Here is a 21,816-nt window from a genome sequence, read left to right as displayed (position 1 = left end):
ACTTCTTTTTAAAGAAATTTGTCACATTTTCAGGGAGCTAAAATATAGGACTTGAGTTTTTAACTCAATGCCACAATCTAGTATCCATAACCTTCTCAGCCTTGGATCTCACAGTATCTTTGGGACCAACTATATGCTTAAACTTAATCGTTAGGACAGCATAGGTTGTCCTCGCTTCACAGACTTATGGTAGGATTGTACCTGCATGGTGTGCCTCCTCCCCTCCTATATACAAGGGAAATTTCTACTCAATTTATAAGACATAAATTGAATTCTAACTCTTCCCTAAAATCTAATCACATTGACACACAATATTTCTCTTCATTGAGACTCTATGTTATCTGTTATCTTCAGCTGGGCATGGGGCACCTATCTTTAATTGCAGCACTTGGGAGGCAGAGGCAGATGGATCCCTGTGAGTTCAAAGCCAGCCTGATCTATGGAGGGAGTTCCAGGACAGCCAGAGCTACACAGTGAAACCCTGTTTCAAACAAAACAAAACAAACACACAAAAAGGTATGTTGTCTTTACCATTCACTTTTACAATATTTTGCCTCAGTTAGTTTCTCAGTACCCAGTCATTTCACTCTGGTACTTTCATTTCAGTAGACGTCCCTCAATCTTGTCTTCCTTAGAAAACACATGCTGAACATGCACTATCCCAGGTGGTGAGCTGGCCTGGCACACACACAACAGTGATCAAGGCAACCATGTCCCAGGTGTTAGTTTAGCAGAAAACACTGTAAGACAATTGTTTTGTGAGATGTTCACTTTCCCACTAGAGTTCTGTGATTCCAGATAATTTACTAGGAAAAAACTTTACCAAGGAGGTTAGATAGTAGATGCCCATATATCTGTGGTGTGTGCTTAAAAATGGAGGATGGAGGGGAATGATGTCACTACAATACTCATACACGAAATTCGAAGAAAACCCAAAATATCACTTCTTGGTAAAACTAACAAATGTACATTTAATATATATCACACCCTTCCACAATAAAATAAAATGGAGGAGGAAAATAGAGAAGGACCACTTAGAAACATTCTTTACACAAGCCTGTTTACAGCCATGATTCTCATTTGCAACCACCTTGTCTCCTAATTCTGAATTCTGCATACTCTTCTTCACACTCTTCTTTTTTAATTAATTTTATTTAAATTAAAAACAATCTTATTTTACATACCAATCCCAGTTCCCTTTCCCTCCCATCCTCCCATGCCCCCCACCAACTCCCGCATCCCACCCCCCATCCACGCCTCATGGGGGGTGAGGCCTTCCATGGTGGATCATCAAAGTCTGTCGTATCATTTGGGGCAGGACCTAGGCCCTCCAACATGTATTTAGGCTGAGAGAGTTTCCCTCCATAGGAAATGGGCTCCCAAAGTCCATTAATGAACTAGGGATAAATACTGGTTCCACTGCCAGAGGCCCCATAGACTGCCCAGGCCCCCCCAACTGACATCCATGTTCAGGGGGCCTGGTTTGGTCCTATGCTGGTTCCCAGCTGTCAGTCTGGAATCTGTGAGCTCCCACTTGTTGAGGTCATCTGTTTCTGTGGCCTTTTTCAGCATGGTCTTGACCCCTTTGCTCATCACTCCTCCCTGTCTACAACTGGATTCCAGGAGTTTGGCTCAGTGCTTAGCTGTCTTCTTCATATTCTAATGGCAAGACCTACCTTCACTTCTGTAGCATCTGCAGGACACATCCTGCTGGCCCTTCTCCACCACTGCAGCCATGAACATCCACCACACACTCCCTTTCCATTTCTTGCTCTATACTGAAATCTCTCACTCAGTTATGATTCTCCCCTAAGTTTGTCATAATTCTGGTTTACTTTTATTAGGTTAATTTTTTATTTTATACATTTGTATGCATTTTAAATTTTTTATTTAATAAAAAGGATTTTTTATTAATGCTTTTATTTTAGAGAATTCTAGGCAGGGCATTAAAAACATATGTTGTTGAGATGGTGAACTGGCTCAGTAAGTACAGATTCTTGCTGTCAAGCCTGATGACCTGAGTTTGAGCCCCAGAATTCACACGGTGGAAGAAGAGAACTCTCATGGTTACAATCATGTTGTGCCTAACTACACACACACACACACACACACACACACACACACACACACACACACCCCTACACCTACACACACACACACACCTACACACACACACACACACCTACACACAGACACACAAGCCCGCATGCACACGCGTGTGCAAAACAGGGCAAGGGAGAGGGAAACAGAAAATAAATATCATTATAAAATATTTTTAAGAATATATATTAGTTCAGTCCACCATAATTTTAAATAAACTTCCATTACACTTAGAATAAATAAAATAAGGTTGTGAAAATATAAACCTAAGCTGAAATCTTCACTTATTGTCAAAATTTCCATTATTATAATCATTGAAAATTAAAAAAATATTTTATTGGCCATTCTTTCCAAAGTAGCTATCATATATGTTTTACTTGATGTTTTTATTCAATACTCTAGTGTTGACCTTTCAGGATAAATAGTTCTCAGGCTCCTCCCCTCCCTTGCCCTCCCCCACTTTAGTCTCCCTCTCCTTACCCTCACCCCTTCTCATTTCTATGTCACACTTAAAAAAAAAATTAGAGAGATAAGAACATTGCCTAGGAATGATTCCAGAGGTCTGTTTAAGACAGAAAGGGGCCATCAGGCTCTTCTTTTTGGCCATAGTAGAGTATCTGTGGGTTATTGTAGTACAGTCTAAAGGCTTAAACACAAGATACAGAGCAGCCTCCTTCCTGCTCTGCCAGCACTCTCTAAGTCACTTCTCACTTAGAGTTCGAGTATTAATTAATAACATGGTTTTCAGTAAACACTGGGATGATGTCTGTATAAGGGATTGTGCACCTTCTCTTGCTGTCTTCAGAGATAAGGCAAAAAGGCAGCCTTGCCTTTCTTAATAGGAGCAAGAATACAAAACCATAGACATTTAAAGCTGAAAGAGCTGGAAAGCTAGCTCAGGGGCTAGAAGAGCTTGCAGCTCTGGCACAAGACCAAAGCCCAGCTCCATCACTCACCACCCACCCATATCAGGCAGCTCACAACTGTAGCTCCAGGGGACCCAACACCCTTTTTTGGCTTTTGCATTCACCTGCATGTTTGTCCATATAAACACATATGTACGTAAGTAAGTGTTAAACAAAATAAGATACCTGGCCAGGGCACAACGTCATGTAGTAGTAAACAATGTGGATACAATTTGGTCTTTGGACTCTGACACCTCATCATCAGGAGGCTGCTTTTGGTATTGTCCCCAAGCTAACTAAAATGATAAATGCTGAACATGATATCTTGTGTTTCCTCATGAATTACTTGCCCTTCCCATGGCAGCCTCCCTGCCCCCATAACCTAATGATGAAGCCTCTCTGGGAACAGATCCAGAAGCAGAGAACTCACGCCTTAGGAGACTTCTTAGTGAAGACAACTCTACTCATTAGAAAATTCTTAAGAAGAACTAGAGTCTGACTTCTAGAAAGTTCCAACCATTTAATCTGTAATCTTTCTGCTGCAATCAGTCTCTGTAATACACAGCATAGGGAGACTGAATTAATAGGAAGATTATGTATGGTCTTGGAGACATATGTGTTGTGTTTATCTAATTATTCTTTATCAATAAAAAATTGGGAGTCACAACTAGGAACCTAAGCAATAGTGGAGAGGCTATCTTAAATGCCCTTCTCCTATAATGAGAATGGTGACTACCTTAAATGCCATCCTAGAGCCTTCATCCAGTAGCTGATGGAAGCAGAAGCAGAGATTCACAGCTAAGCCTTGAGCCAAACTGCTGGAATCCAGTTTCAGAGAGGGAGGAGTGACAAACAAAGGGGTCAAGACCATGATGGGAAAACCCACAGAAACAGCTGACCTGAGCAAGTGGGAACTCATGGACCCCAGTCTGACAGCTGGGGAACCAACATAGGACCAAACCAGGTCCCCTGAACATGGGTGTCAGCTAGGAGCACTGGGCAATCTATGGGGCCTCTGGCAGTTGAACCAGGATGTATCCCTAGTGCATGAACGGACTTCGGGAGCCCATTTTTCATGGAGCTATAATCTCTTAGCCTAGATACACAGGGGAGGGCCTAGGCCCTGCCCCAAATGACTTGACAGATTTTGATGATCCTTCATGGAAGGCCTTACCCTCCCTGGGGAATGGATGGGGGATGGGATGGAGGGTTGGTGGGGGGTATGGGAGAATGGGAGGAAGAGGGAACTGGAATTGATATGTAAAATAAGATTGTTTCTAATTTAAATACAATTTATAAAACAACAACAACAACAAAAAAAAATTGGGAGTCAGATACCAGGATAAGAACCTGAATGATCGGAGAAGTGGTAGAGAACTAGTGACCTATCTCTTCCCTTCCTCCATCCAAAAGGGCTGAGATCCACTTTAAGCCCGGCCTTACTACTTTCTATCTCTCTATCTGTCCTCAGTCCTCCAAAACCTCTATGGTTAATTTTTGTCATCTAGTAGCTAGCTCTGCCCTCTGATTCAAAGGAAACTTTACTGTCAGAATTTGATTAAAGTATCACACAACACATATGTTCTGGAGACATTTAGATTCTGAATCTTGACACTTCCATTTACTAGTCATATGTCTACACACAAGTTGCTCAACAGTTAAGAGCCTTAACTTCTCCATCTATTAAGAAGATAATAACTATGTGCAAGTATTATGAGGCTTAAGATAGCCCGTGCAAAGCACCTGATACATCATGAGCATCCCTTTCTCTTCCACACCCATGGATATGGCTGCTACTTGGCCGACAGTTATTTATGTCCCCACTGAATCGGTCCTTCCAACTGACCATTGCACTCCAAGGCAAGGACAAAACCCATTCACTACTAAAAAAAAAACCACTGCCTGACACTTTGTTAGAAAAATAGTTTGTACAGACAGAATGTTACTAATCAAAGCCAAACTAATGGCATGCTGACCCTAACTTTCAGTAGCAGGGCTTCTTTGTGGGGAGGGGTATGTTGGGAAATGTTTTTAAGACAGAAGCAATCAGAGTGGAATTTTCCCAACCCTTAGTTACTTGTCAGGAAATCCAGAACAAAGGTTTTGCTGAGCAAAAATTCCTCCTTCAGCCTGTTTTCTCATTTACTTTCCCATTGTCATCTTTACATGGACATCACTGTTGTCTTTTACTCTTGTTTCTATAGATCAATCCACTTCTATGTCCTTTGAAAGAAGAGGCAAGGATATCTTAGAACACACTCCTTTGTTGTTTAAAACATCTAAAAGGATAATATTTTCTTCTGTATTATAAATTTCTACAAGGGACCCAAATCTGTATGGCAATTAAAACAGTTTTCCCAATGAGCATCACAGGCATACTTCTGTCCTCACCTCAGCTTCCTTAGCTCTCCCCAATACAGAGAGAAAACCGTCATCTGGATGCTCATGTCTGAGCATAAATTATGAAAATGCCCTCTAAAGGCAGCTGTCAATCATAATTTAAAAATAGCACCCTCTTAGGTAAGCAAGGTTTTGCATAGCTAACAAGAGATTGTTTTGTTTTGTTTTGTTTTCTAACTTGGCCTTTGGGCATGGAGAGAACATGAAAAAAGCTGAATCAACCAGTATCTCCAACCTTGTCCCATGAGTAAGCAGGGCTTTATTTTAAATACGTGGTTGGCATCCCTTTCTCAAGGTCAGGTCAAACAGAGGCCAGACTACAGGCAGAGGGAGGAATCAGATGACTTCAGAGGACCCTGCCTGCCCTGTGATTTGTCAACCAGAAATATAATTATGTCCTCAGGTTAACAACAGAATGATTGAAGGAAAACAAGAAGTCTGTCACCTTGAAGGCCTAAAAATACTTCAAAATTATAACCTACAAAAATCAGTAAGTGGAAAGGAGTTCTTCCCACTTCTTTTTGATGAATCCAATGACTTAAGTAAAGCTACCTAAAAGAGAAAAGAACAGCAGAGAGAGCTGAAGGCAGAGAAGGAGAGACTGGGTTTGGTGGTGATGAATCAGGTCATTAGACCCAGAGGGTGTCTCCTTCTAACTAAGCAATTAGAGACTCAATAAAAAGGTCCCAGTGCCTGCCATGGCACACAGCCCGCTGCCCCACATTCCGTTTGCTCTCACTCCCGAAGGAGGTAAGTAGGTAAGTCTTGTGTGTGCCCAGGACCTCTGCTGCTGCTTTGTTTATACGTGAGGCCGTGAGGCCGTGGAGACTCAGAGGAAGGTTAACCCATGTTTAGGATGTTAAACCGGGAGTCCTGCCATCCAAGACACAGTATGTAAATAGAAAGACTATAAAGCTCATACTGTAAGTTGTATTTAATAAGGCACGGGACCTAGATCTATGTTAAGATGAAAAGGTAGATTAAATTAAATAATAGCTAATGAGGGAGGGTCAGGACTGGGTTTTATCACTGAGTTCTCATGGAACAATGTGGTTAAAAACCTGTTAAACAAGGGTTGATTTTCTGAACACAACCTCTCTTCCTTTTAAAAGCTTTATTAACTTGAGAGTTATATGTCCTTTCCTAGCAGACTAGGCTAGACTGAGCCAAAGTGAGAGGAAAGCAGATGGACACCCTCAAAAGAGGTTCAGAGACTTAATCTCCCTCTGCTGCCCTCATTTTTTGTGTGTTAATACTACGGCTTGAGTTCTTTTCCTTTCTTTTTTCATCTGTTCTGGAAATAAAGTGTTCTCTCAACACAAGAGTTCTGCTGTTTATTGCAGCGTAAAGTGTCTGTTCTACTACCTACCTATGTTATATCCAGTCTCACCACAATGTCAATTGTAAAACTAAATCACTTCTCAAATGCAAATGCAATGTGTAAAATACAGAATACAGTAGGTACTGTGAGCAGAGTTAGGCAGGAGCAGGAGGGATGACCTTGGTTTGCTTTTCCTAGAGGACCTATCCTGGGAGGTGAGCCTTGATCTTTTTAAGACCTGTTTATTTTTATCTTATGTGCATGAGTGCTTTGTCTGCATGCATGTCTGTGTGAGGGTGTCAGACCTTGGAGTTACAGACAGGTGTGAGCTGCCAAGTGGGTGCTGGGACAGAATCCACCTACCTCCTACATCTTCTGCTAGAGCAAGTGCTCTTAACCACTGAGCCATCTTATTCTTATTTGTAGCGGCTTCCGCGATTATAAAGATGTCGAAGCTCCTGAGAGGAATCTTCTGCGTCATTGAGACATTCCACAAGTATGCCAGCAAGGATGGTGACAACAAGGCAAGGCTGACCCTCAGAGAGCTGAGACAGCTCCTTGAGGGAGAAATCGGGAACTTCCTTCAGGTGAGGAGTTTACTCTTTCCCCTTTGCCTTTTTGTAACCCAATCAGGAAATGCTATGGATGGGATTGTTTATACTTGACTAGCCCTCTCTGCTTGCATTGACCTTTAAACAGTTTTGTTTTTGTTTTTGTTTTGTTTTTTTCCAGTCCCAACTGCCTCTTTCTATGCAACTGCTTAGTCAGTCATGCAGAGAAAAAGGAGGTTTCCATTAGGTAACTGTTGTTTCATCCACATCAACCTCTGCATGGAGTCACAACCCCATTAGGCTTCTAACTCAGCTTACATGTGATGCAATTGCTAGTGCTAGGCTTAGTGCTAAGATTTTTAAAAAGGGGATGGGGTGGGATCCAGAATTGATGGATTGATGGATTGTTTAAGGCAATTTCACTGTTAAGAGGAGTAAGGTTAGGCCGGGCATTGGTGGCACACGCCTTTAATCCCAGCACTCGGGAGGCAGAGGCAGGCGGATCTCTGTGAGTTCGAGGCCAGCCTGGTCTCCAGAGCGAGTGCCAGGATAGGCTCCAAAGCTACACAGAGAAACCCTGTCTCGAAAAACAAAAAAACAAAACAAAAAAAAAAAGAGGAGCAAGGTTAAATTATTATTATTATTATTATTTTAAGATTCTCAGAAGACCTTGGTACACATGACCACATATGAATAAACTGACATTTTTTGTGTGTGTGTTTACATGCAGCCACAGGTCTTTCATGCTGTGGAGAGAAAGTTGGACCTTCTGAATATTGACAGAGATGGCACCATCAGTTTTGAGGAATTTCTTCTTGCAATCTTCAGCTTATTGAATCTCTTTTATTTTGACATATCATTACTAAGTTCAGAACCAAGACTGATGTCTAAGTCAGAGAAGATGGATGATGTGGACCTTCTGGCGACCACCAGAAGCAGTCAGAAAGTAGTAGGGGTGGGACCAACTCAAGAAAGGCTGGTGTTTGCATCTGAAATCACATCATCAGCTCAGCCCAGCCATGAAGAAGGCGAGATGGATGAACAAAATAGGACAAGCCCATTGGAAGACATTAAGACTCACAACCTTCCAGGAGAGGTGTCTGAGCCCAATGACCCTGAAAATCAACACCCAGAAGAAGATAGTCAGGAAGTCGCACAAGATGTGCCAGCAACAGAATCTGATGGAGTCCAGTTTAAGAGAAATACGCCAGCAGAAGCATCCAAACAGAACGACAGTTCAACACAGGTGATCCCCAAAGAAGGAGGCAAAGTAGTCAGGAGGCAAAGTGACACCAAGGTAAGTGACCATATGGCACAGAGGCCATCTGAAGATGAGGAACATGCCACAGGAAAGAGTTTTAAGAAACATTCCACAACACAAGATCCATTACCCCCGAAAGAAGACAAAGCCACATTGGAGCATGCTGATTTGCCAATAGAAGCTGCTTCTGGGAAACCATCTCAGACACAGAAGTTTTTTGAGCTTATGGATGATGCCAGAATATCTGAAACTGGAGAACCAGGAAAGGATGCTGGCAGAACACCACCTGAAACCACAAATTTAAAGGACCCCAAGGCTGACCGTAGAACATCTGAGATCCAAGGATTGCCAGAGCAAGAAAGAAAACATGAAACTCGAAACCAGTCTGCCCAAAGTGGGAGCAGAGATGACTCAGAAACATCTAGCAGAGGCAAATGGGAGGAGGAGCAGAAAGAACACGAAAGAAAAACCGAACCCCCAGCACCAGAAGCCCAAACACAGAATGAGAAGTGTCAAGAGTTCTCAAGATCATGGAGGGAAAACGGGGCCAAAAAGGGCTCTGGTACACAAGGGCTAAGCTCTGAGAAAGGAAATGAGAATCTCCCTGAAATTAAGGAGGAATACGTCTCAGAAGAAGAGGCAAGACACAGTGAGAAAGACATAGCAGATGCATTTTTGAGCAACAAAGAGAGCCCCACAGCTGAAGAGACACGGGGAACAAGAGAAAGGTCACAGGAGCTGGCCCCACTTGAAAAGCAATCTCAAGGAAAAAGTCATAGGGCCACCAAGACTCATGACAAGGTAGCCAGGAAGGAAGATCACAGTGAGGGAGAAGATCCTGAGTTGCCAGTTACTCAGAATGATGAGGGCCCTTGTGAATCCCCCAGTGGCCTGGCTCCAGAGATAGGCAACAGCAGCTCAGATTCAAGTGAACTACAGGTGCCAGGGGATCTGCAGAGTCAGGTAGATACCCATGGAGACGCTAAGCAAGGAAGTGATGATAACAACTCAGATCCCCGGAAGCAGAGAGCATCAGGAGACAGCAGCAGAGTGCAGGAGGCTGTAGAGTTGTTAGTCCAAGAAGGCAGAGGGCTCCCAGAGGAACAGGGACAATCTGCCAGAGAGAAGCAGGATGGTATAGGGGCAGCTGTGGAGCCCAGTGAAGAAGGGGAAGTGCAGGAGTCCACAGCAGGAGGTGAAAACAGAAAATCCCCAGAGGCTGAGAGTTCAGGGGCCCAGTGAGACTACTAAATATTTAGCTATGTGGCTTGCTGAGAACATTGAATTAAAGTTGATAATTAATTGATGATCAATTTCTGTTGTTGGCTCACTTCTTCATTCTCCATCTTGCCTCGGAGACACTGAGCAGAAACAAACACAATCAGTTACACAATCAGTGTGTGGTGTTTTTTTTTTTTTCTTTCCCCGAATTCCATATTTAAAAAATGGTGTTCTCAAGCTTAGCAATGACCCAGGCGTAGTTATATGTTTTGTGTAAGCCAAAGCCCCCTTCTCTTGGCATTCTTCCCTGGCTTAATATTTTTCCACTTAATTTATACCTCTTCAGAGAGGTATATTTTAGAAAACTTAAATTTCAAGAATATGCCTTCTCTACCTCTCTTTAACACTTTCAGCTCTCTCCATTCTTTTTGGGGGGGCGGTAGGGGTGTCCATGTGTATGTGGAGATCAGAAGTGAAGATTGGATGTTTTCTTCAAGTGCTCACTTCCTTACTTGGGGGGACAGGGTCTCTCACTGAACCTGGAATCCATCAGTTCAGCTAGACTGTCTGGCTAAAAGCCCCAGGGATTGTCTACCTTTGTTTCCTCGGTTACTGGGATTGCAAGTGTACCACAAGCTCTGGTTGTTCATATGAGCACTGGGGATCTGAACTCCAGTCCTCTCCTGTGTATGGCAAGCACTATAATGACTGAGCCTGCTCCCAGCTCCCAGCTCTTCCCATTCTACCTTCAAATATAAATGAACAGGCCTATTTGATAAAAATAATCTTAAACAAAAGACAAGGGATCACACACACACACACACACACACACACACACAAGCTTATTAGCAACTTTATCAAAATAAGTTCTTGAGAGAGACCATACTGATAGCCAATATCTATGTTGCTACAGGTTGAATCTGGAGTGTCCCTTCAAGAACCATATGGCAACATCTTGGTGCCCAACCTATGATATTCCTGGGAAGTAATGGAAGCTTGGAGAGACAGGATCTGATGAGAGATTTTGCATGTCTGGAAGAGTGCTCTTCAAGAGGGTTATGGATCTCTGGTCTCCCCTCTGTTTGCCTTTTAGTTTCTGTAACATGAGCACTTTGTTCTATTGTGTGTGTCTGCCATGATGTATTCCCATGCACAGGCCCAGAAGCAAGGAGCCATCTGATGATGGACTGAAACTTTGAAGACTGGGGGCCAAAAGAAACCTTCTCATAAACCATTGGTTACAATAGTCAAAAGTTGACTCGAACACATGAAGTCTTCATGGAAAGGAAATTAAAGTAATATTATTTTTTAAAGATTTTTTTTAGACAGGGCTTCTCTGTGAAACAGTCCTGGAACTCACTCTGTAGACCAGGTTTAAAGATTTTTTGTTTTGTTTTTGGAAACAGGGTTTCTCTGTGTAGCTTTGTAGATCAGGCTAGCCTCGAACTCAGAGATCCACCTGCCTCTACCTCTCAAGTGCTGAGTGCTGGGATTAAAGGTGTGTGACACCAACGCCCGGTAAGATTTTTTTTTTAATGTATATGTATCTGTGCATGTCTGTGTGAGTGTATGTCACCTATGGGAGGTACCCTGGAGCTGGAGTTACAACTGGTTGTGATCTATATACTGTGGATGTGGGGAACATAACTCAGGTTCTCTGGAGGAATGGCCAGTACTTTTAACTAACTAGTGAGTCTGTTCCCTGCTTATTTATTTATTCATTTGGTCAATTCAGTAAAAGCAATCTTCTATTTGTTTTTAATACCCTGACAATACTGTTAGAAGTGTGGGGGAACAGGATTTATCAAGTTGAGTGAGTAGAAGTGTAAGCCTATTTGTCTTCTAGAAAAGCAATTGTAATGACATGTGCCAAGTATTTAGACTTTTCTCAGCAGAACAAAGAAATAACTGGGGCTATGGATTGTGATTCTTCTACTCTATAGCATATTAAAAGTCACTATAAAAAAAGATACTCTATTCTCTAGCATATTAAAAACTGCAAAGAGCAGATTTAATCTAAATGCCTGTCATTGTGGAAATGACTAACTAATTTGTGGTTTCTAGATACTGTGAAATGACAAAAACTAATAAGGAAGGATTATCACATTCCTAAATGTATACACATAGGTATATGCCTCTATATTGTCTTGGGTACCATACCAAGGAGTATATTACATGCATATTTATGTATATTATCTGGGTACCTTCCACTTGACACGTGTAAAGACCTATAACCTCATGACTTTGGACATTGCAGCACCAGGCATTGACAGCACCTGTACAAAAATGCTGTCATCACAGTCTATCTCCACCTCCCTTGTGAATCCATCGCCTCCAGTTTCCAAGACTGTGGGGCCTTCTCTTTCTAGGCATTCTCCTTAACCCTGCCTCCACATTATTAGCACATTATTAGCTTTTCTTCTACGCTGATGCTCTCAATCTGCTTCAGACCTGACTCCACATGTTAAGCCCACCCTACAAATAAGTTGTCGATTCTGAGATTTGTCATCCCTTGCCCCATAAAATAGAATTGTCCTCCTCTTCATTTCACTCCTGCCATTCCCTCAATCCCCATTCCATCAGATTTCAAAGACACAAATACTGAAACCATCATTTGCCTTGTTTCTTTTTTTATTCTTTATATCTAACCCACCATAGTATCTTTTTGATAAGATTTTTCTGTAAATACATCTTCCAGATAGATCATCTTTTCACCACTATGTATAAGACGTCACATATTTAAACTAATATGTCTCCCTCCCATTTTACCCATTGTCTAAATGTTACCTCCTATGGGACAAAGCCCCAATGACACTTGGTTCATTCTAAAATATTTGTTTAAAAAGATGCATCGTGTAGGGTTGGAGAAATGACTCAGTGGTTAAGGGCACTTGCTTCTCTTCTAGAAGACCTGAGTCCAGTTGCCAGCACCCACATTGGGCAGCTCACAATTGTCTGTAACTCCAGCTCTGGGGGATCCAATGCCTTTGGGCTCCTCAGGCCTGACACTCATAGTCATACTTACATGCAGACAACACACCTACACATGACTGAAAAGAATTTTTTTTTAATTTATGGCAGTATCAGATACTGGGTGTGGCATTAAGGGTATAACTGAAACTAGGACAAATAAGAATTCACCTTGGAGCTTACATTCTAGTAAGGGAGAGTCAAATAGCAGAACAAGAAATAAGTAAGGGAGCTCCAGGTGGTACAGTAATGAAGAGGTCAGATTGTGGGGGTGATGATGGAGGGTGGATGTCAGAAGCACTGCTTTGACCCTTTGACTCTTCTAGGTTCCTCCTGCCCATCAGATCTAAGTTCCCTACAGCCCATCGTCCTTACTTGTGCTTCTGCTTTCAACTTTCTCCTGAGTTCTAATTATGGGTATGCTAGCTGTAGCATCCCTCTCAGTGCATAGATTCTTTAGTCGCAAGATTTACAATGTGCACATCTTACTGTTGTTCATGAGCCTGGAGTTTGACCTCAGATATCTATTATGGTTTCAGTAGGTGTTTGTTGAGCAAGCAAATGAATGGCTGCCTCATTTCAACATCCTCTTCACTAGGTTCCCATTGCCAGTCTGTTGCTATTCAATCACTCTTGCATTTTGCAAGACACTGTTTTCATCTCTTTATCTCGCTCTATTTAAGAACTCTTAGTGACACCTTATACTTTCCCATGTACCACATCAAGCCTGAATGGACCAAACTCTCTCTATTATATCCCTCTAATTACAAGTGACCACCACTTCCTGTAGAAATCTTTCTGAGAACATCAGCTTGCTCATCTAATTGTCTCTAACCACTGCTTTGATCATATCCTACTAAGTTTATAGGGACATTAATGGGATTGAATGCATGTAAGCGTATTTATCAAGCACGGGTTATATGCCAGCCACTGTGGCAGACAAAGATATGCTCCAGTGAATGGGAAGGTCATGGTGCCCACCCTCATAAAGGGACAACTGGAAAGTCCTGCAGAGTGGTAACCAGTATTTAGCAGTAATGCTACTTCCTCCCATCTCTATGCTTCTTGGCCTTGTGGCTCATTTGTCCTGAAGTGCTCTTCTCCTTCCTCTCTGCTTCCAACTATACTTGGCCTTAAAGCCCTAGAAGAAGTCACACCTCCTGTAGTAATTTCGCACTGATCCACAGCCTGCACCTCTCAGATTAGTACTTACTGTACACCAGTTCTTACTAATTGTTCTCTAAATGTTTTCCACAACTGCACAGATTATAAGCACCAGGGGAAAAAGAATTGTTGTACCACTTCCTTACTTTCTTTTATAATAGTACCTACCACCTGTGTAACTGTCATCCAGTCTACATGGTGATCTTGGAGAAATGGAAGAAACAGAGATAGTATCCAGAATAGACAAAGAATGCCTACAGAATTAGGCAACAGAAGTTGAGAAAACAGAAAATGGAAAAGGGTATTTAAAACGCATGAAAGAGGACATCAAAACACCAGTGAAAATTTATTCAGCCCTGTTAGGTAGAGGTCAGGTGAATACAGATCAAACCACAGAGATCTAGTCGCACCCAACACATCTCTGAAATTAGTGGTGCTAATCTCAAGTGTGAGCAGAGATGTGAAGCAACTAGAACTCGCATCCTGAAAACAGGAACAGATGTGTACAATAATCCTTTAGGACACAGATGGCAGTAAGTACTGTAGGGCAAGTCTTGTGCCTACATAATTCTATTGCAGAAATGGACTCATCCCAAGATGCTATTAACCTGAGCATTTAGGAAACTGAGAAAGGAGAACAGGACAATTCAAAGTCAGTCTGGGCTACATAGCAAGATTGTACCTCAAAAGGAAAAAAAAAAGAGAGAGAGAAAGAAAAGAAAGGGAAAAAAGAAATAAAAGGAAAGGATATGACTGCTCCTAGGTATGGTGAAGGAGGAAGTTTAGTTGTGGGACAGCATAGCCAGAAACAGGGACATCTAGAAGACTCCAGAGTGGACATGACCCTGAGTCTTGTAAGGAGGCAGAGTGGAAGGGAGAGGAGAGAGAGGAGATCCAGATGAGGCAGCCTGGAGGCCAAAAGAGACCAGGTAACCAAAATGATTAGATTTTGTAGGGAAGGGCAGCTCAGCCCCAGGGCTGGAGAAGTTTAGGGTAGGGGGTGGGGTATGTTATCCTGGAAGGGACTGAGGAATGCAGGGAAAACCTGGGGGCCAGGTCTGCTTTGACATGTTAAACAAGCACCTCAGCCATTTATGCTAAGTTTGAAACCTAACACCAGCATGGTTCACAACAGCTCAAAAGAGAAAACAATCCACAGGTCCACTAACTGAAAAAAGAAAGAGAGCAATACATCATGCTGAATATGTACAGTGAATGGTTGTACAATGAAACCAAAAGAATTACATCGATTCACTACAACAGACTTTCAGAAGTGCCAGACACATAATCAGTCTTGCTGAATGTCTACATATGTATAAAGTTTACAATGAGCTGTTGTGTCAGAAATCAGGATAATGCTGTCTCTAGGAACGAGGGAGGGGGTGGAGAATGTACAGTACCAGGGTTACTTAAAAAGCAGTAGTTGACATTCTATATGTTGATTTGGGTGGTGTCTGCTTTGTGATGATAATTCATTAAGGTGTACACTTGTGATTTGGATATTATACTTCAATAAGAACATTTGCTTAATTGAATGGTATGTGTGGGATTGCCCAGCAAACCACATGGCATTTCTAGGGCACTTAAATGATAGTCAGTGACTCCCACTGACTATCAAAACAATGCTGAATAAAAATTCACAGCTGCTCCTCCAAATGTCAGGATACAAGTGTCTAAGACCAGACCAACGTGGGACACAGTAGTAATGAGGTACACGGGCTCTGATCCAGACTGTGCTCAGAGTAGACTAAGTTATAGGTCTGGCTAATGCAGTGTGTCCTTGGACAACTTCCTTAACCTCTCTGTGCTTCATTTTGTGCATCTGCTAAAAACAACAACAAAACATGTTTTGTAAAGGATCTGGAGAGATAGCTCAGCGGTTAAGAGCATTTATTCTTGCAGAGGGCTAGGGTTCAATTCCCAGCACCCAAGTGGTGACTTGCAGCTATCTGTAACCTCAGTTCCAGGGAATCCAAAGGCCTCTTCTGACTTCCGAGGGCACCAGGCACACACAGGGTGCACATGCATACATGCAGACAAGGCATTCATACATATAAAATAAAATAAATATAAAAAAAGGTTGCATAAAAATTCAAGTTCACCAAGTAACCCTGAATGTTACTTAAGGAACCCACCTGTAGGGATTCTTAAACCTCAGATTATGATGTAACATACTTGTGTCTGCAGAAAAACTACATGAATTCTAGAGAAGTTAGGTAACTTCTCATGGTCACTTGGGACTTGTCAGGAAGAACCAAGGCTTGTCCACAGGTGCCTAACCTCCAATCCATCTCTTCCTATTACTTAGATTAGCACCATTAGGCAGGGAATACCCCAGCAAATTCTTTCATTGCTCCATCGCTGTAGAATACTCAGTTTTGGGGTCCATACATCAAAATGGAAGACAACCCAAATGGCAAAGGGTACTTCAAGGAAACAGGCTGAAAATCCATCTTTCCCTGCAGGAAACTTTCCCCAGAAGACGTCGTGCTGAGTCAATGACAGCACCGATGACTCCTGTGATTTTGAGAAGCCCATTGAAGATGCCAATGTCCTGAATACCCCCTGATCAAAGCCTTCCAAGAGGGCAAGTGGAGGCCAGATTCCCAAAGTGGATCAGAACCGCCTCATAATTACACCTAACACCCGTTCTGCATGCCAGCTGATCTTTGTGAAACATCACGCCACTTGCAGTCATTCCTGATGCTTCTTACTCACAGAATGCAGGAAGTCAGGGATTCTAAGACAGACATTTGAACTTGCCCATTTCCCAGCAGAAACCTGGCTGCCATCTGTCCAGGACAGAAGACTGCTTTAGTATCTCTATTTTCATGTCATCTTACCTGATATCTGTTCTTCTGGGCTGGGGAATATAAAAATCAACACCAACATAACACCTAGAGAACCAGCACACTGTGTTCTCACCAAAGACCACAATGTGACCCTTCTGCTGGGAGAATCATCTTTATAGGCATTTGTGTGTGAAGTATAAATCCATTGTATCTCAAATATGCTAAATCCATTGAACATCAAATACCCAGAGTTGGAACTCTGTTTTGTTTTGTACGATAAGGCCTTGTTATGTAGTCTAAGCTAGCCCTGAACTCAGTATATAGCCCAGAGTAGTCAATACTTGTGATCCTCCTGCCTCATCTTTCTGAGTGCTGGGATTAGAGGTAGGTGTGTCACCAAGCTGTTTTGGAGTTTTAAATCTTAATGCAGTCAGAAGAGGAATCCTATTGATATGCATGCTTCAGAACTGCCTTCCTGCATTCATATTAAAGTCACAACCTCAGTTTTTATTCTTATTGAATAAAAGTTAGTCACACCATCGATACACATTATGTGGTAACACTCCTTGGTTGGCAAAAGAGTATTGAGAACCTTGTCCATCTATTTTATCACAAGAGTTACACTTTTATGAGATATTCTTTTTCAGACTTTAATATTAAAAAAATCTCTCTTTCCCCACAAAAGAATGAAACATTTATTACTTTCCAATCTTGTGAGAAAAGGGGTCGATGGTGTTCCTCCTGGGAACAGCTGCTGGAAATCTCTGACCCAAGACTGAGGTGCAAGGAAAGCAATTGTGCTGACCCTTGGGGTAGGCAAATTGAATTCTCCATTTATCTACTTTGGATTCTTTTTGTTATATCTTTCTGCTGTTAGATGTCTTATTATACTCACTGTGTTTTCCCTGTCTCTCTGTCTGTAGTTATGATGTCCTCTTTGGCTGGAGGAACAAGCTAGATTTTCTCTCAGCAGAACTCCATGTTCTCTTAGGAGACTTTCCAATTGTATTGTTTTGTTTTCTATTCCTCTGATAAAATACTGGTGACTGGGAACTTCCTAAGGAGAGGCTATCATCAGCTCCTAGTTCTGGAGACACAAAGGCACAAAACAGGGCACCAGCATCTGTTGAGTTCTGGTTGGGAGGTTATGGGCCAGCACTTCTATGGGTTCTGGGACTCGTCCTTCCTTCCTTTCTTCCTTCCTTCCCTCCTCCTTCTCTTTCTTCTTCTCTTTCTTCCTCTTCTTCCTCCTCCTCTTCTTTCTCTTGCTTCTTCTTCAGCAGAGTTTCACTGTGTATCCCTGACAGACCAGGCACTCTGTAGACCAGGCTACTCAAACTCACAGAGATCTGCCTGCCTCTTCCTTCCTAGTGCTGGGATTAAAGGTGTTCACCATCATGCTGAGTGTAGTTCTGCAGATTTTAAGTCAGCAAGCATTTTTCTGAGTTACTTCCCAAGCCCTGTAACAACTTTTAATAATAAAATAAAAATCTTCCTTTTAGATTCATGATAACTAAGATGGTTAGAATCAAATAGGAAAGGCCCCTATATTAGCTACTTTGCTATTTCTGTTATAGAACACTATGACCAAGACAACTTACAGAAGAAGAGTTTTGTTTGGGCTTACAGCCCCAGAGGGATGAGAGTCCATTGCCACCATGGCGGAAAACCATGGTGACTGGGGCAGTAAGCCAAAAACTAGAATCAAGAAAGAAAAATTTAAATGTCTTAGAATTAAATAACAATCAAAACACTACATGCTAAAACTCAAGTGATAAAATGTAGGCAGTCCTAAGAGGGACATTTGTAGCTCTATGTACCTATATCACAAGCTCATAAAGATCTCAATTATATCACTTAGTGGTGTACTATAAGGCCTTAGAAAAACAAGGGCAAGCCAAACCCAAAAGTAGTAGGCAAAGAACTAACAGAACTAAAACATGAAGGAAAAAACAACCCAGCCAAACACTGGGCTATAAAACAGAAAAGAGAATCCTCAGAAGAAATACAAATGTCCAAGAAACATTTTTAAGAGTGTTTGACATCATTAGTCATCAAAGGAATGCAAATTAAAACTACTCTGAGATTCCATCTCACCCCAGTCAGAATAGTTATCATCCAGAAAAAAAGTGACAACTGTTATTGAAAATGTGTAGAGAGCATATGTTGGTGCTGACACTACAAAAGTCAGTGTGGAGGGATCTAAAAGATAAAACTAGAATCACCATTTGATGAAACTATACTACTCCTTGCCTTATACCCCAAAGACTTCGTCTGTATCTTACCAGACAGAGATACTTGCAGAGCATGCCCACTACTGCTCTATTGACAATTCCTGGGAAATGGAATCAGCCTAGATGTCTGTCAACTGATCAGGGGGTAATGAAAATGTGGTACCTATGTGCAATTGAGTTTTACTCAGCAGTACAGAAAAGTGAACTTGTGAAGTTTGCAAGGAAATGGACGGAACTGTAAAATACTGCGCACACTGTGGTTAACCCAGTCCCAGAAACACGAACACTCTCTGTTCCTTCCATTCAAGTTTTTAGAAGTATTTAAGTTGGAGAGAGTGTTTAATGAGGTCAGAAAGCAAGAAAAGAATCACGTGTGGGAGAGGAGACACTAAAGATGGGAGGGATAGTGAAAGTTTGTGTGATATGAAGGGAAGATGGAGGGGTTTAAAATGGGGGATAGGGAAAGATAAAGATTAGCTGAAGATGTGTGGAAAGGCCATACAGAAACCTAATACTTTAAAAGTTAACTGGAAAGTAGAACTATAAAAGAATTTGAACAGAGGTGTCTTACATGGTTGGATACTTCCAGAAGTCATAGCTTTACTTGCGGAGGTGGAGAGTGGGGTTGTTTAGGTTTGGAGGTTGTTTTTGATTTTGTTTTATTTTGTTTTGTTTGAGGGTTTCTCTGTGTAACTGCCCTGGCTGTCCTGGAACTCACCCTATAGACCTCAAACTCAGAGATGCTCCTGCCTCTGCCTCTTGAGTTCTGGCATTAAAGGACTGCACCACCAAACCTAGCCTACCCATAGGTTTTTAAAATGAAAATCCCAGGGCTAAGAGAAGAGTATCTCTATGAGTTATTTGAGGCTTGATCCATAGTAGGACATGCAATGTCTGGTAGTGTAAACCTAGTAAAAAATCTATGGCTGAAGAGTCACAAGTCTCAGGGGAGAGCATCCTACAGGTGTTTTTCTTAAATGGACATGTGGTCAAACTGCATTCTTAGTATTTGTGCTCATACCCATAGACTAGTGCTGTTCTCAGCCATGGTCACAGAAGCTGCTTTTGCAATGGGTGATGACTAATAGCAAGGCTCAGAACAAGTCAAACTAGCTTTCAGAGTCTTCTAGCATCGATGACTCCTATCATTGCTGGGTGTTGGGGTCTGTACTCTGAACATCTTGTGATTCCTGATGTCTCTCTTGGGTTTTTATCTTTTTCTAGTTGCTTGATTTTTAGCCTTGTTGTATGCTGTCCTTGATTCTCAAATTTTATCTCTACTTCCTTTAACTCAGGGCTGAGAAAGATTTTTATGCTCATGTCCTGGGGCTCCCTCACTCATGACGCCAGCAAAATGAGTTAATTGAAATGACTAACTTTCCTACCTTGGTGATGCAGTCAGTAGTTGAAGGATTTTTCTCAGTTCTTCCAGAATTATTTATATTCTATGAGGAAAAAATAAGAAAGAAAATAGTTTTTTAATCACTGTTTAGTTTTCCTTCATTTATGTATTCTCACTAGGCATGCCTTTAAGTGGCATTTATGTTCTATTTTCTAGTTCTGGTTTTGGGTTTTTTGTTTCTACTTCATTGGATAATATTTTCTGACAGTATTTTCTTCTGTCCTTCTCTTCAAACATATGAAGGATCAAATGTAACCAGTTTAGCTTGAGGCTGTGAGTACTTGAACTTCAGCCTCATTCCCTTCCCCTGTACTCAAGGAACTCTGCTGACCTGAAGCTGGAGAGCAGGTTAATGGGCCACCCAGGAAGCCAGAGACAAAGCATCCAAGTTTCAAGGTCTGACCATTACTTCCCCACTGCCATTGGAGATACCCATCACTTACTTGCCTTGCCAGGAGCCATATTTCCAAGTTCAGAAATGTCTAGAAATGGCTCCAGAAAACACCTGTCTCCATGGGCCTATTGTTCTCCATGTGCTTTCTCCCTTCTAGATTGAACAGCCTATATCAACTCCCCACCGCTGACACACACACACACACACACACACACACACACACACACACACACAAGCAAAACCTGAATCCATATGCTCTGTGTCTCCCGAGTGAGACACATTGAGTCTTGACTTTCTCAGCACCCAGAAGTAACCGTCTCCTAACTGATGCTAATGAGGGCACACACAACTGACCAGGCTATCGACAAAGCATTCCTTATTATCAACTGATGGCTTTTCTTCCCCAGTGATCTACATAGTACCTTCTAATAGTATGGAATCTACCCAGCAGGATGGAAGTTTCCAGGTCAGTTTCAGTGCGGTTTCTCTATATGCTGCCACCAAAGCATGTTGTACCTTCAGCAATAGGGCCTTACCATCTGGTTATGGTGGACAACCAAGAGCAATGGCAATAGCCTGTGTTGTTCTCGTGACTGTGACATAACTTGTAAAACAGTGGTTCTCAACCTGTGGGTTGCAACCCCTTTGAGAGCAAATGAATCTTTCACAGGGGTCACCTAAGGCCATCAGAAAACATAGATATTTACATTATGATTCATAACAGTAGCAAAATTACAGCTATGAAGTAGCAACAAAAATAATTTTATTGTTGGAGGTCACCACAAAACAAGGGACTGTATAAAAGGGTCACAGCATTAAGAAGGTTGAGAACCATTGTTGTAGAGAACTATCCCACACCTGGAACTAAGGTTCATTATTTAATAACCCATGTCGTCTGGGGGAAGTATTGTTCACCCATGTAGGGTATCTCCACTCAAACTCTTTTTTTAATTATTATTATAGTTTTTAATTAGCTAACAAAATAATGATCTCCATAAAGCTTTTTCATACATTCTGAGATTTAGTTAAGCATTCCCCCACCCCTCCCTATTCCCACACCACTACTCCCTTTCTTGGTTAAGCCTTTAGCCCCCGGCACTC

At 41.9% G+C, this 21,816-nt stretch overlaps 1 protein-coding gene across 1 annotated transcript; it reads left to right on the top strand.

Moving 5' to 3' along the window:
• The first annotated feature begins 6,103 nt into the window (after positions 1 to 6,103).
• Positions 6,104 to 9,780, top strand: Tchhl1 (trichohyalin like 1). Its single transcript, XM_027392894.2, has 3 exons — positions 6,104 to 6,155; positions 7,153 to 7,313; positions 8,008 to 9,780. Exons 1-3 carry the CDS (start codon positions 6,104 to 6,106, stop codon positions 9,778 to 9,780), a joined length of 1,986 nt encoding a protein of 661 aa, XP_027248695.2.
• The last annotated feature ends 12,036 nt before the right edge of the window (positions 9,781 to 21,816 follow it).

The sequence above is a fragment of the Cricetulus griseus genome (genome assembly GCF_003668045.3).
Source record: "Cricetulus griseus strain 17A/GY chromosome 1 unlocalized genomic scaffold, alternate assembly CriGri-PICRH-1.0 chr1_0, whole genome shotgun sequence".
NCBI classification, from domain to species: domain Eukaryota; kingdom Metazoa; phylum Chordata; class Mammalia; order Rodentia; family Cricetidae; genus Cricetulus; species Cricetulus griseus.
This window is presented reverse-complemented; position numbering and strand designations above follow the sequence as displayed.